This window comes from Arachis hypogaea, chromosome 5 (genome assembly GCF_003086295.3).
Source record: "Arachis hypogaea cultivar Tifrunner chromosome 5, arahy.Tifrunner.gnm2.J5K5, whole genome shotgun sequence".
Lineage (NCBI taxonomy): Eukaryota > Viridiplantae > Streptophyta > Magnoliopsida > Fabales > Fabaceae > Arachis > Arachis hypogaea.
The window spans coordinates 90,696,968-90,710,474 of NC_092040.1; the positions used below are offsets into that span (position 1 = coordinate 90,696,968).

Genomic DNA, 13,507 nt, shown 5'->3' on the forward strand with positions numbered 1-13,507 from the left:
CGTCGCTTATTCGGCACAGCGATTTAATTAATAATATTGAACGCGAACAAGGAGATGATGAGTAGCAGATAAATAATAGCGATAACTGGTCTAAACACAAAGTGATAGCAAATACATAACAAGGGCAAATATCTCAACATAAAGTAACATGGATCTCACTAAGTTGGTTAGGATGGTAGGTTGCTTGCTCGGTTTGCATGCCTTGCCTTCTAGGAATAGAATCTTATTAGGCTATTCGCGTTCCAAGTCCTCAGAATTTCCTTGCCATCCAGTCGTTCCAATTTGTAGGCACCGTTGCCGAGCACCTCTTTCACCCTGTACGGGCCTTCCCAATTTGCCGCCAGCTTGCCTTCTCATGGTGTCGGGAGTCTGACGTCGTTGTGTCGTAAGACCAGGCCATTCTGCTCAAACTCTCTCTTGAGTACCTTGGTGTGGTAGCGTAGGGCCATCCTTTGCTTCAATGCCGCCTCCGACAAGTGAGCCATCTCCCTAGCCTCATCCACCAGGTATTTTTCTACGGCCTCTTCGAGTCCTCCCAAAAGTAGTCGTGGGCTTGGTTCCCCGATCTCTACGGGTATTATTGCGTCTACCCCATAGGTGAGCCAGAAGGGGGTTTCCTCGGTAGACGACTGCTGAGTTGTGTGATAGGACTAGAGAACCAAGGCTAACTCGTCTGTCCATGCTCCCTACTTCTGGTCAAGTTGCTTTTTGAGGCCTTGTAAGATGACCTTATTCGCAGCCTCGACTTGGCCGTTAGTTTGAGGGTGTTCTACTGATGAGAACTTTTGCTTTATGCCCAAGCCAGTTAGAAATTCTCCGAACTTCTTGTCAGCGAATTGAGTGTTGTTGTTCGAAATGATGACCTCTGGTATACCGAATCTGGTTATCTCTTGCCTCCACATGAACCTTCGGCAATTAGCTGATGATATACTGGCCAGTGGTTCAGCCTCCACCCACTTGGTATAGTAGTCGATGGTGACAATTAGGTACTTTACCTGTCCAGGTCCCACCGGAAAAGTCCCCAACAGGTCGACTCCCCATTGTGAGAATGGCCGGGAGGACATGAGAAGGCTTAGTTCAGCTGCCGGTGCTTCGTGAAAGTTGGCGTTCTCCTGGCAACTTCTGCATCTCTTTACGAATTCTTTGGAGTCCGCCATCATCGAGGGCCAGTAGTAACCAGCCCTGACGAGTTTCTGTGCTAAGGCCTTCCCTTCAATGTGATGGCCGCAACACCCCTTGTGGACTTCTCTTAACACGTAGTCCGTTTGGTCGAAGTGCAAGCACTTCAAAAGGGGTTGTTGAGCCCTTTCTTAAACACCTGGCCTTGTATTATTGCATACTTGGCCGCCTCTCTTCTTAGCGCCTTTGCCGCCTTGTCGTCCTCAAGAAGTTTACTTCTTTTCAGGTAATCCATGATTGGGTCCACCCAGAAGGGGAGGTCGGTTGCTCGTGATACGTGCAGGGACACCGTTGGTTCTTTCACCAAACCTTGTATGAGAGATCGGTTTCCGGTTTCTGGCTTCGTGCTCGCCAGATTTGATAGGAGGTCGGCCTGGGTGTTCCTCTCACTCGGGACATGCTGCACCATGACCTCGTCAAACTCCTGGGTCAGCTTTTTGACCTTCTCCAACTACCTCTGTAGTAGTGAATCCCTGGCTTGGTACGTTCCATTGATCTGCAACGTGACGACCTGAGAGTCGTTACACACTTCGACTCTGGTGGCGCCGACCTCTCTTACTAGAACTAAGCCACTGGTGCACGAAATTACAATCACACTTTTGCAATCCCGCACAACTAACCAGCAAGTGCACTGGGTCGTCCAAGTAATACCTTACGTGAGTAAGGGTCGATCCCACGGAGATTGTCGGCTTGAAGCAAGCTATGGTTATCTTGTAAATCTTAGTCAGGATATCAGAAATTATCAGGATTGATTGTGAAAAGTAAAAGAACATGAAATAAGTACTTGGTTTGCAGTAATGGAGAATAGGTTGAGGTTTTGGAGATGCTCTGTCTTCTGAACCTCTGCTTTCCTACTGTCTTCTTCTTCAAACACGCAAGGCTCCTTCCATGGCAAGCTGTATGCAAGGGTTTCACCGTTGTCAGTGGCTACCTCACATCCTCTCAGTGGAAATGTTCAACGCACCCTGTCACGGCACGGCTATCCATCTGTCGGTTCTCAATCAGGCCGGAATAGAATCCAGTGATTCTTTTGCGTCTGTCACTAACGCCCCGCCCTCAGGAGTTTGAAGCTCGTCACAGTCATTCAATCATTGAATCCTACTCAGAATACCACAGACAAGGTTTAGACCTTCCGGATTCTCTTGAATGCCGCCATCAGTTCTAGCTTATACCACGAAGATTCCGGTTAAAGAATCCAAGAGATATCTACTTAATCTAAGGTAGAACGGAGGTGGTTGTCAGGCACACGTTCATAGTTGAGAATGATGATGAGTGTCACGGATCATCACATTCATCCGGTTTAAGAACAAGTAATATCTTGGAATGGAAGCAAACATGATTGAATGAAAAACAGTAGTAATTGCATTAATCCATCAAGACACAGCAGAGCTCCTCACCCCCAACCATGGGGTTTAGAGACTCATGCTGTGGAAGGTACACAAAGAGACGTGTAGAGTGTCATGATGTTCAGATACAATGTCAAAAGATCCTATTAATAGTAAACTAGTAACCTAGGGTATACAGAAATGAGTAAATGACGTAAAAATCCACTTCTGGGTCCACTTAGTGTGTGCTTGGGCTGAGCAATGAAGCATTTTCGTGTAGAGACCTTTCCTGGAGTTAAACGCCAGCTTTTATGCCAGTTTGGGCGTTTAACTCCAAGTTTTATGCCAGTTCCAGCGTTAAACGCTGGAAATTCTGAGGCTGATTTTCCACGCCGGTTTGGACCATCAAATCTTGGGCAAAGTATGGACTATCATATATTGCTGGAAAGCCCAGGATGTCTACTTTCCAACGCCGTTGAGAGCGCGCCAATTGGGCTTCTGTAGCTCCAGAAAATCTACTTCGAGTGCAGGGAGGTCAGAATCCAACAGCATCTGCAGTCCTTTTCAGTCTCTGAATCAGATTTTTGCTCAGGACCCTCAATTTCAGCTAGAAAATACCTGAAATCACAGAAAAACACACAAACTCATAGTAAAGTCCAGAAAAGTGAATTTTAACTAAAAACTAATAAAAATATACTAAAAACTAACTAAATCATACTAAAAACATACTAAAAATAATGCCAAAAAGCGTATAAATTATCCGCTCATCACAACACCAAACTTAAATTGTTGCTTGTCCCCAAGCAACTGAAAATCAAAATAAGATAAAAAGAAGAGAATATACTATAGACTCCAAAATATCAAGGAAACTTAGTTCCAATTAGATGAGCGGGACTAGTAGCTTTTTGCCTCCGAACAGTTTTGGCATCTCACTCTATCCTTTGAAGTTCAGAATGATTGGCATCTATAAGAACTCAGAACTCAGATAGTGTTATTGATTCTCCTAGTTAAGTATAATGATTCTTGAACATAGCTAGTGTATGAGTCTTGGCTGTGGCCCAGAGCACTCTGTCTTCCAGTATTACCACCGGATACATACATGCCACAGACACATAATTGGGTGAACCCTTTCAGATTGTGACTCAGCTTTGCTAGAGTCCCCAATTGGAGGTGTCCAGGGTTCTTAAGCACACTCTTTTTGCCTTGGGTCACAACTTTATTTCTTTCTTTTTCTTTTTCTTTCTTTCTTCTCTTTTTTTTTCGAAAATTTTTTTTTTGTATTCACTGCTTTTTCTTGCTCCAAGAATCAATCTGATGATTTTTTAGATCCTCAATAAAATTTCTCTTTTTCCTCATTCTTTCAAGAGCCAACAATTTTAACATTCTCAAAACAACAAATTCAAAAGACATATGCACTGTTCAAGCATTCATTCAGAAAACAAAAAGTATTGTCACCACATCAAACTAATTCAACTAGTTTCAAGGATAGATTTCGAAATCTTGTACTTCTTGTTCTTTTGTGATTAAAGCATTTTTCATTTAAGAGAGGTGATGGATTCATAGGACATTCATAGCTTTAAGACATGAATTTAAATTTTATTAATTATGAATTAAAAACAAGACTAAAAAAAAAATAGATATAAGATGAAATTAGAAAATAAAAACTGAAAACAAAAAAAACAAAAATCTAAATAGGCTCCTAATGATAGAAGTTTTCACAGAGTTAGGACTCAACAACTTTGATTTTGAGAAGTGGATGCTCCCTCAACTTGAGAGGAGAGATTTTGGCGTTTCAACTCTTGGAGTTCACGCCCCTGCTTCTCTTGTTCCTTCAGTAATTTGCAGAGCATGCAGTTCTGATTCTGCTATTCTTCCTTAAGTTGCTCCATAATTTCTTGTAACTTGGTGATAGATGCTTCTAGGCTGGTCCAGTAGTCAATTTTAGGGAACTCAGGGAGGAATTCCTGCGCCCTCCTCTTGATAGAGTTGTCTTGCATTTGTCCTTCCATTGACTTCTTGGTGATTGGATGTTCAATGGGTATGAATTCATCTACTCCCATCTTTACCCCAGCCTCTTTACAGAGCAAGGATATCAAGCTTGGGTAAGCCAGTTTGGCTTCAGTGGAATTCTTGTTTGCAATTGTGTAGATCTCACAAGCAATCACATGATGAACCTCCACTTCTTTTCCAAGCATAATGCAATGAATCATCACTGCTCTCTTGATAGTGACCTCAGAACGGTTGCTAGTGGGTAGTATGGAACGCCCAATAAAGTCTAGCCAACCTCTTGCAATTGGTTTGAGGTCTCCCCTCTTGAGTTGGTTTGGGACACCCTTAGAATTGGTTATCCACTTAGTTCCAGGGAGGCATATGTCCTCTAGAACTTGATCCAACCCTTTATCTGCTCTCACCATTCTCCTATTAAAGGATTCAGGATCATCTTGCAGTTGAGGCAATTTGAAGATTTCTCTTATTTTGTCCAGATGGAAGTACATAACTTTCCCTCTGACCATGGTTCTGTAGGTATGGTAAGCAGTTCCAGTCATTCTCTGCTTATCTGTTAGCCACAGATTTGAGTAGAATTCCTGAACCATATTCCTTCCAACCTTTATTTCAGGATTGGTTAGAACTTCCCATCCTCTGTTTCGAATTTGCTCTTGGATCCCCGGGTATTCATCTTCTTTCAGATCAAATTTAACTTCCGGGATCAGTGATCTCAGGCCCATTATTTTGTGATAATGGTCTTCATGTTCTTTGGTTAAGAACTTCTCTTGGTTCCAAAGATTCTTTGGATTATTCTCTTTCTTTCCTCTTGAATTGGTTTGTTTTCCCTTAGGAGCCATGATCTTGATGAATTTTGGCTTAGTGATCACGGAAAAGCACACCAAACTTAGAGGTTTGCTTGTCCTCAAGCAAAAGAAAGGAAAGAAGAGAGAGAAGAGGAGAGCAAATTCGAATGGTGTGGAGGAATGAGGGGGCTAAACGTGTATTTATAAAGTGGGGAGGAGAGATTTCGAAAAAAAGAAAAATTTGAAAGAAGATTTGAGAAGATATGGAAAGAATTTGAGAGAAGGGTGAGTTTTTGAACAAGATTTGGGATTGATTTGAAAGATTTGAAGAATGATTTTAGATTTTTGAAAATTTGAAAGTGAATGATGAAAGGTTGAGATGTATTTATGTAGAAAAGTATGGGTAAGAAAAAGGAAATTTAAAAAAATTTGATTTGAAAACAAAATCTTGCTCCCCCCACCTTTCTGGCGTTAAACGCCCAGAATGGCACCCATTCTAGCGTTTAACGCCCATTGATTGCCCATTGTGGGCGTTTAACGCCCAGCCAGGTGCCCTGGCTGGCGTTAAACGCCAGAATTCCTTTATCACTGGGCGTTTTGCTAAACGCCCAGGATGCTGCACACCTGGCGTTAAACGCCCAGAATGGTAAAGGAAAATGATAAAGAGCATGCACCTCTGAAAGGTTGCAGGTGCATTGCACAGACCAAAAGGCATCCTTCTGTAGGCAAACACGCCAGAAGGGCAAGTAAATGCTGTTTTCTCTTGGTCCTGAGGGTCTACTGCAATTTGGTTGTAGCCTGAATAGCCATCCAAAAAGCAGTAATAATCATGACCAGCTAGTCTTTCTAGCATTTGGTCTATGAATGGTAAAGGAAAATGATCCTTTCTGGTGGCTGTATTGAGCCTTCTGTAGTCAATACACATACGCCACCCTGTGACTGTTCTTGTAGGAACCAGTTCATTTTTTTCATTATGAACCACTGTCATGCCTCCCTTTTTGGGGACAACTTGGACAGGGCTCACCCAGGGGCTATCAGAAATAGGATAAATAATCCCAGCCTCTAGTAATTTAGTGACCTCTTTTTGCACCACCTCCTTCATGGCTGGATTTAGCCTCCTTTGTGGTTGGACCACTGGTTTGGCATTATCCTCCAACAGGATCTTGTGCATGCATCTAGCTGGGCTAATGCCCTTAAGATCACTTATGGACCACCCAAGAGCTGTCTTGTGTGTCCTTAGCACTTGAATCAGTGCTTCCTCTTCCTGTGGATTTAAAGCAGAGCTTATAATCACTGGAAAAGTGTCACCCTCTCCCAGAAATGCATACTTCAGGGATGGTGGTAGTGGTTTGAGTTCAGGTTTGGGAGGCTTATCCTCCTCCTGAGGAATTTTTGAAAATTCCTTTGTTTCCACTGATTCTTCTTGATCAGGTTGAGTATCCTTGAAGATGTCCTCAAGCTCTGATTCTAGGCTTTCATTCATATTGATCTCTTCTACCAGAGAGTGAATAATGTCAGCGCCCATGCAGTCATTTGGTGTGTCTGGATGCTGCATAGCTTTTACAGCATTCAACTTGAACTCATCCTCATTGACTCTCAGGGTTACTTCCCCTTTTTGTACATCAATGAGAGTTCGTCCAGTTGCTAGGAAAGGTCTTCCTAGAATGAGAGTTGCACTCTTGTGCTCCTCCATTTCCAGCACCACAAAGTCAGTTGGAAAGGCAAATGGCCCAACTTTGACAATCATATCCTCCATTATGCCTGATGGATATTTAATGGAGCCATCAGCAAGTTGGAGGCATATCCGGGTTGGTTTGACTTCTCCAGTCAACCCAAGCTTTCTGATAGTGGATGCAGGTATTAGATTGATGCTTGCTCCAAGATCACATAGGGCTGTCTTGGTGCAGGCACCTTCTAATGTGCATGGTATCATAAAGCTTCCTGGATCTTGAAGCTTTTCTGGTAAGCTTTTCAGAATGACTGCACTGCATTCTTCAGTGAGAAACACTTTTTCAGTTTCTCTCCAATCCTTCTTATGACTTAAGATTTCTTTCATGAACTTAGCATAAGAAGGTATTTGCTCAAGTGCCTCTGCAAACGGAATCTTTATTTCAAGAGTCCTTAGATAGTCTGCAAAGTGGGCAAATTGCTTATCCTATTCTGCTTGGCGGAGTTTTTGAGGATAAGGCATCTTGGCTTTATAGTCTTCAACCTTAGATGCTGCAGGTTTATTCCTTACAGAAGTGGTGGAAGAAGCCTTGTTAGAGGGATTACTGTCAGCACTCTCAGGTGTCTGATCTTCCCTTGGCGTCTGAACGCCAGGATTGGGTGGAAAATGGGCGTTTAACGCCAACCTTTCCCCCTTTTCTGGCGTTTGAACGCCAGAACTGGGCAAGGAATGGGTGTTTAACGCCAACTTTCCTTCCCTCTCTGGCGTTTGAACGCCAAAAGTATTCCTCTCCGGGCTCTTACTGTCCTCAGAGGGATTTTGAATAGTGGGTTGGTTATCCTCTGTCAATTGTTCCTTATTTGGCCTTTTGCTCTTTTGAGCAATGTTATTCAGTGTCTTCCCACTCCTCAGTTGAACTGCTTGACATTCCTCTGTTATCTGTTTAGATATTTGCTGTTTTGCTTGATTCAACTGCAGTTCTATGTTCTTGTTAGCAACTTTAGTTTCATGGAGCATCTCTTTAAATTCTGCTAATTGTTCTGTCATCAGGAGCAATTGTTGATTAAGCTCAATCATCTGTTCTTGAGGATTAGGATCAGTGACTACTGTCATGACTTCCTCTTTTGGAGAGAACTCATTGCTAGAGTACAAATATTGATTTCTAGCAACAGTGTCTATAAGCTCTTGAGCTTCTTCAATTGTCTTCCTCATGTGGATAGATCCACCAGCTGAGTGGTCTAAAGACATATGAGCTTTTTCTGTAAGCCCATAGTAGAAGATGTCTAACTGTACCCACTCTGAAAATATTTCAGAGGGGCATTTTCTTAGCATACCTCTATACCTCTCCCAGGCATTATAAAGGGATTCATTATCCTCTTGTTTAAAGCCTTGGATGTCCAGCCTTAGCTGTGTCATCCTCTTTGGAGGGTAAAAGTGATTCAGGAATTTGTCTGATAACTGTTTCCATGTCTTTATGCTTGCTGTAGGTTGGTTATTCAACCACCTTTTAGCTTGATCTTTTACAGCAAATGGAAACAGTAATAGTCTGTAGACATCCTGATCCACCTCTTTATCATGTACTGTGTCAGCAATTTGTAAGAAATGTGCCAAAAACTCAGTAGGCTCTTCCTGTGGAAGACCGGAATACTGGCAATTTTGCTGCACTATGATAATGAGTTGAGGATTTAGCTCAAAGCTGCTTGCTTTGATGGGAGGTGTACAGATGCTACTCCCATATGCAGCTGTAATGGGGTTAGCATATGACCCCAGAGTCCTTTTGGACTGATCAATCCCACTTAGGTCCATAATGGATAAAGGAAAATGGTATGGATTGCAAGTAGATAAAAATATATTTAATATTTTTTTTGAATTAACCGAAAAATAAATATAAAAATAAGAGGAAAATAAAATAAAAAATTCGAAAATCAAAAGAAAATAAGATCAAAGCAAATTGAAAACTGAATCAATTAGTTAATTAAAAAGATTTTGAGATTAGCAATTAAAAAGATATGATTGAGAAAATTTTTATGAAAAAGATTTGATTTTTAAAAAGAGGAAAGAGAAAAACAACAAAAAGACACCAAACTTAAAATTTTTAGAAAATCAAACACTAATTTTCGAAAATTTTTAAGGGAAAAACACAAAGAGGACACCAAACTTAGAATTTTTAAAGATAAAAAAGAGACTAAGGACATGCAAATTCGAAAAACTAAAAGAAAAGCAAAAGCATGCAATTGACACCAAACTTAAAATATGAAACTAGACTCAACTAAAATACTCTAAACCAACAAAAACAAAACAGTCCTAATCTAAGCAACAAGATAAGCCGTCAGTTGTCCAAACTCGAACAGTCCCCGGCAACGACGCCAAAAACTTGGTGCACGAAATTGCAATCACACTTTTGCAATCCCGCACAACTAACCAGCAAGTGCACTGGGTCGTCCAAGTAATACCTTACGTGAGTAAGGGTCGATCCCACGGAGATTGTCGGCTTGAAGCAAGCTATGGTTATCTTGTAAATCTTAGTCAGGATATCAGAAATTATCAGGATTTATTGTGAAAAGTAAAAGAACATGAAATAAGTACTTGGTTTGTAGTAATGGAGAATAGGTTGAGGTTTTGGAGATGCTCTGTCTTCTGAACCTCTGCTTTCCTACTGTCTTCTTCTTCAAACACGCAAGGCTCCTTCCATGGAAAGCTGTATGCAAGGGTTTCACCGTTGTCAGTGGCTACCTCCCATCCTCTCAGTGGAAATGTTCAACGCACCCTGTCACGGCACGGCTATCCATCTGTCGGTTCTCAATCAGGCCGGAATAGAATCCAGTGATTCTTTTGCGTCTGTCACTAACGCCCTGCCCTCAGGAGTTTGAAGCTCGTCACAGTCATTCAATCATTGAATCCTACTCAGAATACCACAGACAAGGTTTAGACCTTCCGGATTCTCTTGAATGCCGCCATCAGTTCTAGCTTATACCACGAAGATTCCGGTTAAAGAATCCAAGAGATATCTACTTAATCTAAGGTAGAACGGAGGTGGTTGTCAGGCACACGTTCATAGTTGAGAATGATGATGAGTGTCACGGATCATCACATTCATCCGGTTTAAGAACAAGTAATATCTTGGAATGGAAGCAAACATGATTGAATGAAAAACAGTAGTAATTGCATTAATCCATCAAGACACAGCAGAGCTCCTCACCCCCAACCATGGGGTTTAGAGACTCATGCTGTGGAAGGTACACAAAGAGACGTGTAGAGTGTCATGATGTTCAGATACAATGTCAAAATATCCTATTAATAGTAAACTAGTAACCTAGGGTATACAGAAATGAATAAATGACGTAAAAATCCACTTCTGGGTCCACTTGGTGTGTGCTTGGGCTGAGCAATGAAGCATTTTCGTGTAGAGACCTTTCCTGGAGTTAAACGCCAGCTTTTATGCCAGTTTGGGCGTTTAACTCCAAGTTTTATGCCAGTTCCAGCATTAAACGCTGGAAATTCTGAGGCTGATTTGCCACGCCGGTTTGGGCCATCAAATCTTGGGCAAAGTATGAACTATCATATATTGCTGGAAAGCCCAGGATGTCTACTTTCCAACGCCGTTGAGAGCGCGCCAATTGGGCTTCTGTAGCTCCAGAAAATCCACTTCGAGTGCAGGGAGGTCAGAATCCAACAGCATCTGCAGTCCTTTTCAGTCTCTGAATCAGATTTTTGCTCAGGGCCCTCAATTTCAGCCAGAAAATACCTGAAATCACAGAAAAATACACAAACTCATAGTAAAGTCCAGAAAAGTGAATTTTAACTAAAAACTAATAAAAATATACTAAAAACTAACTAAATCATACTAAAAACATACTAAAAACAATGCCAAAAAGCGTATAAATTATCCGCTCATCAGCCACCCAGGAGGGCCTCGTATTCCGCTTGGTTGTTGGACACTGGAAAATCAAACTTGACCGACTACTCGTATACTACTCCAGTTGGGCTCTCCAAGATGATCCCTGTTCCCCCGAACGTTTGGTTGGAGGGTCCGTCCACGTGGAGCTTCCACCATGTGATCGGTGTCTCGGGAGAACTACCCGTTACTTCGACCAAGAATTCAGCCATGGCTTGGACCTTGATCGCATGTCTAGGCTCGTACTGCAAGTCGTACTGGCATAATTCTATCGCCCATGTCATCTTGCCCGCTAGATCGGGCTTCTGGAGTACTTGGCGAATTGCCTGGTCCGTTCTGACGATTATTTGATGCCCTTGAAAGTATTGTCGCAACCTACGAGAGGAGGTCAGGAGGGCGTACGCCAGTTTTTCTAACTTGTTATATCTCAGCTCTGTCCCTTGTAACACTTTGCTCACGAAGTAGACCAGTTATTGGATCTTTCCTTCTTCCCGTACCAGAGCGGTTGCCAACGCCTCGTTGGTTATGGCCAAATACAAGAATAGTGCTTCTTCGTTTTTGGGCTTGCCGAGAACAGGCGGGACTGAGATGATGCTCTTAAAGTGATTGAAGGCTTCTTCACATATCGGGGTCAATCAAATACTATTTTCTTTTTCATCAGGTTAAAGAATGATAGAACTTTAGTAGCCGAGACTCCGAAAAAACGGAATAATGCGGAGAGCCTTCATATATATTAAGTTTGATTGAAGCACTAGTAGAAAAGATTAACTTGCATCAGCAAAATAATTGCAAAATTAAAATTGAAATACCACCACCAATTTCGGTCAATGTATTTAGTCTATATATTATATGATACTAACCAGAAAATTAAAAATATATCCCCTAGTAAAACCACGCACCAAGGGTCAGATAGAACAGACATAAGTCAAAGACTCAAAGTCATTATTAATAATTATCCCTTTATTCTCATCATATTGACTTATTCAAATTGTTAAGAGCTGGAGTGCTTGCACTAAGCTACTGTAAATTAGGTTTCTAATTAATCAAGTTTATTCGACTTTAATGATAACAACATGACATGAACGGCAATTTTATTCCAGCATGAGATGCATTTCACTAATTATTAGATGACTTATTTACTATTCCATCTCTTGTGCATATCATCAACAAATCCAAGCCAACACTGAACAATATAATATCAGTGTCACAAAGTTACAAACTATATAATAAAAACAAAGAAATACACATGCAAATACTTTATATATTTGTCATATCATTATTAATTAATTGGAGCTTTGATTTGATCGATTTAAGAAGATACTGGCTGGAACCGAACTTTGTATGGTTTATCAGTGATAGCAACAAGCGAATTCCCATTACTATCTTGAAACACACCAATGTTCCCACAAACTGGCTTGCAAGTTTCACAAACCTTAGGACAGAAATAGAGGTTGTAATCATTATCATCCTTCTGAATCTGGAACCAATTGTTAACTGTGTTTTTTCCAGGGTTTCCAATAACACCACCAGTTGTCACAATCCTTTGTCCACTGGAAGCATCATTCACTAACTTCCACACCGTGGATTCAGAGCAATTCGACTTAACGTCGAATTTGATGTTCAAATCGGAGTTAGTGTAGATTTCCCTATTTGTTTTAGGGTTAACCGGTGTGAATGTTACTGCCTGACCTGTCCCACGCACGACCACAACGTTAAGAGGACAGGTTTTGTTTGGTGTTGTTGATTGAAGGGCAAAGCCGGGGCCAACTGGACATGGCGGCCGGCGACAAATGATGGATGGGCTGGTGGGGACCGGGCGGATATAATAGTCCTTGCCGGCCTGGAGAGTATTGTTATCTGTGTCAATCACTAGTTCCATGATTGGCCCTCCTTGAGCTTCACCAAGAAATGGATGCGTGCACAAAGCAAAGAGAAGAGCAAAAAGAAACACTAGTGACCTCATTTTGGTTGATATGATGGTAACTGATATGTTATGATGTGGCGTATGCAAATCTTGGTTGATGGAAAGCACATATATTGATATATATAGCCAGCAGACAATGAATGAATTTTCTCAATTTTTTTTAATTATTGATTAAAGTATAATTTTTTACTATTTAATATTTTTTTACATATTTTTTATTTTATTTAAAAAGTATAAGATAAGAGAAATTATACTTTACTAAATGAAGAGTGTTAGAGACTAACAGATTTTATAATTTATAGTTATCAATTAGTTATTATTAGAATTTTTAATAGTATAAAATTATATCTAATAATGTAAAATTAGTCACCTTTTTTACTGATTAAGTGTTGGCTAGATTTTAATAAAAATATTGACCCGTCCTAACCTTTCTCTTATCCAATAATTAAAAAAATTGAGAAAATATATTCCACTTATATAAGAGTCTACAACATTAAATTTACGACATGTGAAAATTTTAAATTTCAACATAGTTTATATCAAAGATTTTATTAGTAAATATTCTAAAAACATTATTTATAAACTTAAAATAGAAATATTTAATTAAAATTTTAAGAAATTTAGGATTTTTTTAATAATTTTTTAATACAGACTAAATTAAATGGCTTCTAATATAATTTTTTATAATTCAAAAAAATTCTTAAAATATTTGTTAACAAAATCCAT

The 13,507-nt window shown here is 40.5% G+C and overlaps 1 protein-coding gene across 1 annotated transcript; it reads right to left on the minus strand.

Annotated features, from left to right (window-relative positions):
• Positions 1-11,931: 11,931 nt before the first annotated feature.
• Positions 11,932-12,870, minus strand: LOC112801854 (miraculin-like). Its single transcript, XM_025844797.3, has one exon. The coding sequence runs from the start codon at positions 12,818-12,820 to the stop codon at positions 12,167-12,169; it is 654 nt and encodes a 217-aa protein (XP_025700582.1). The 5' UTR covers positions 12,821-12,870; the 3' UTR covers positions 11,932-12,166.
• Positions 12,871-13,507: the final 637 nt, after the last annotated feature.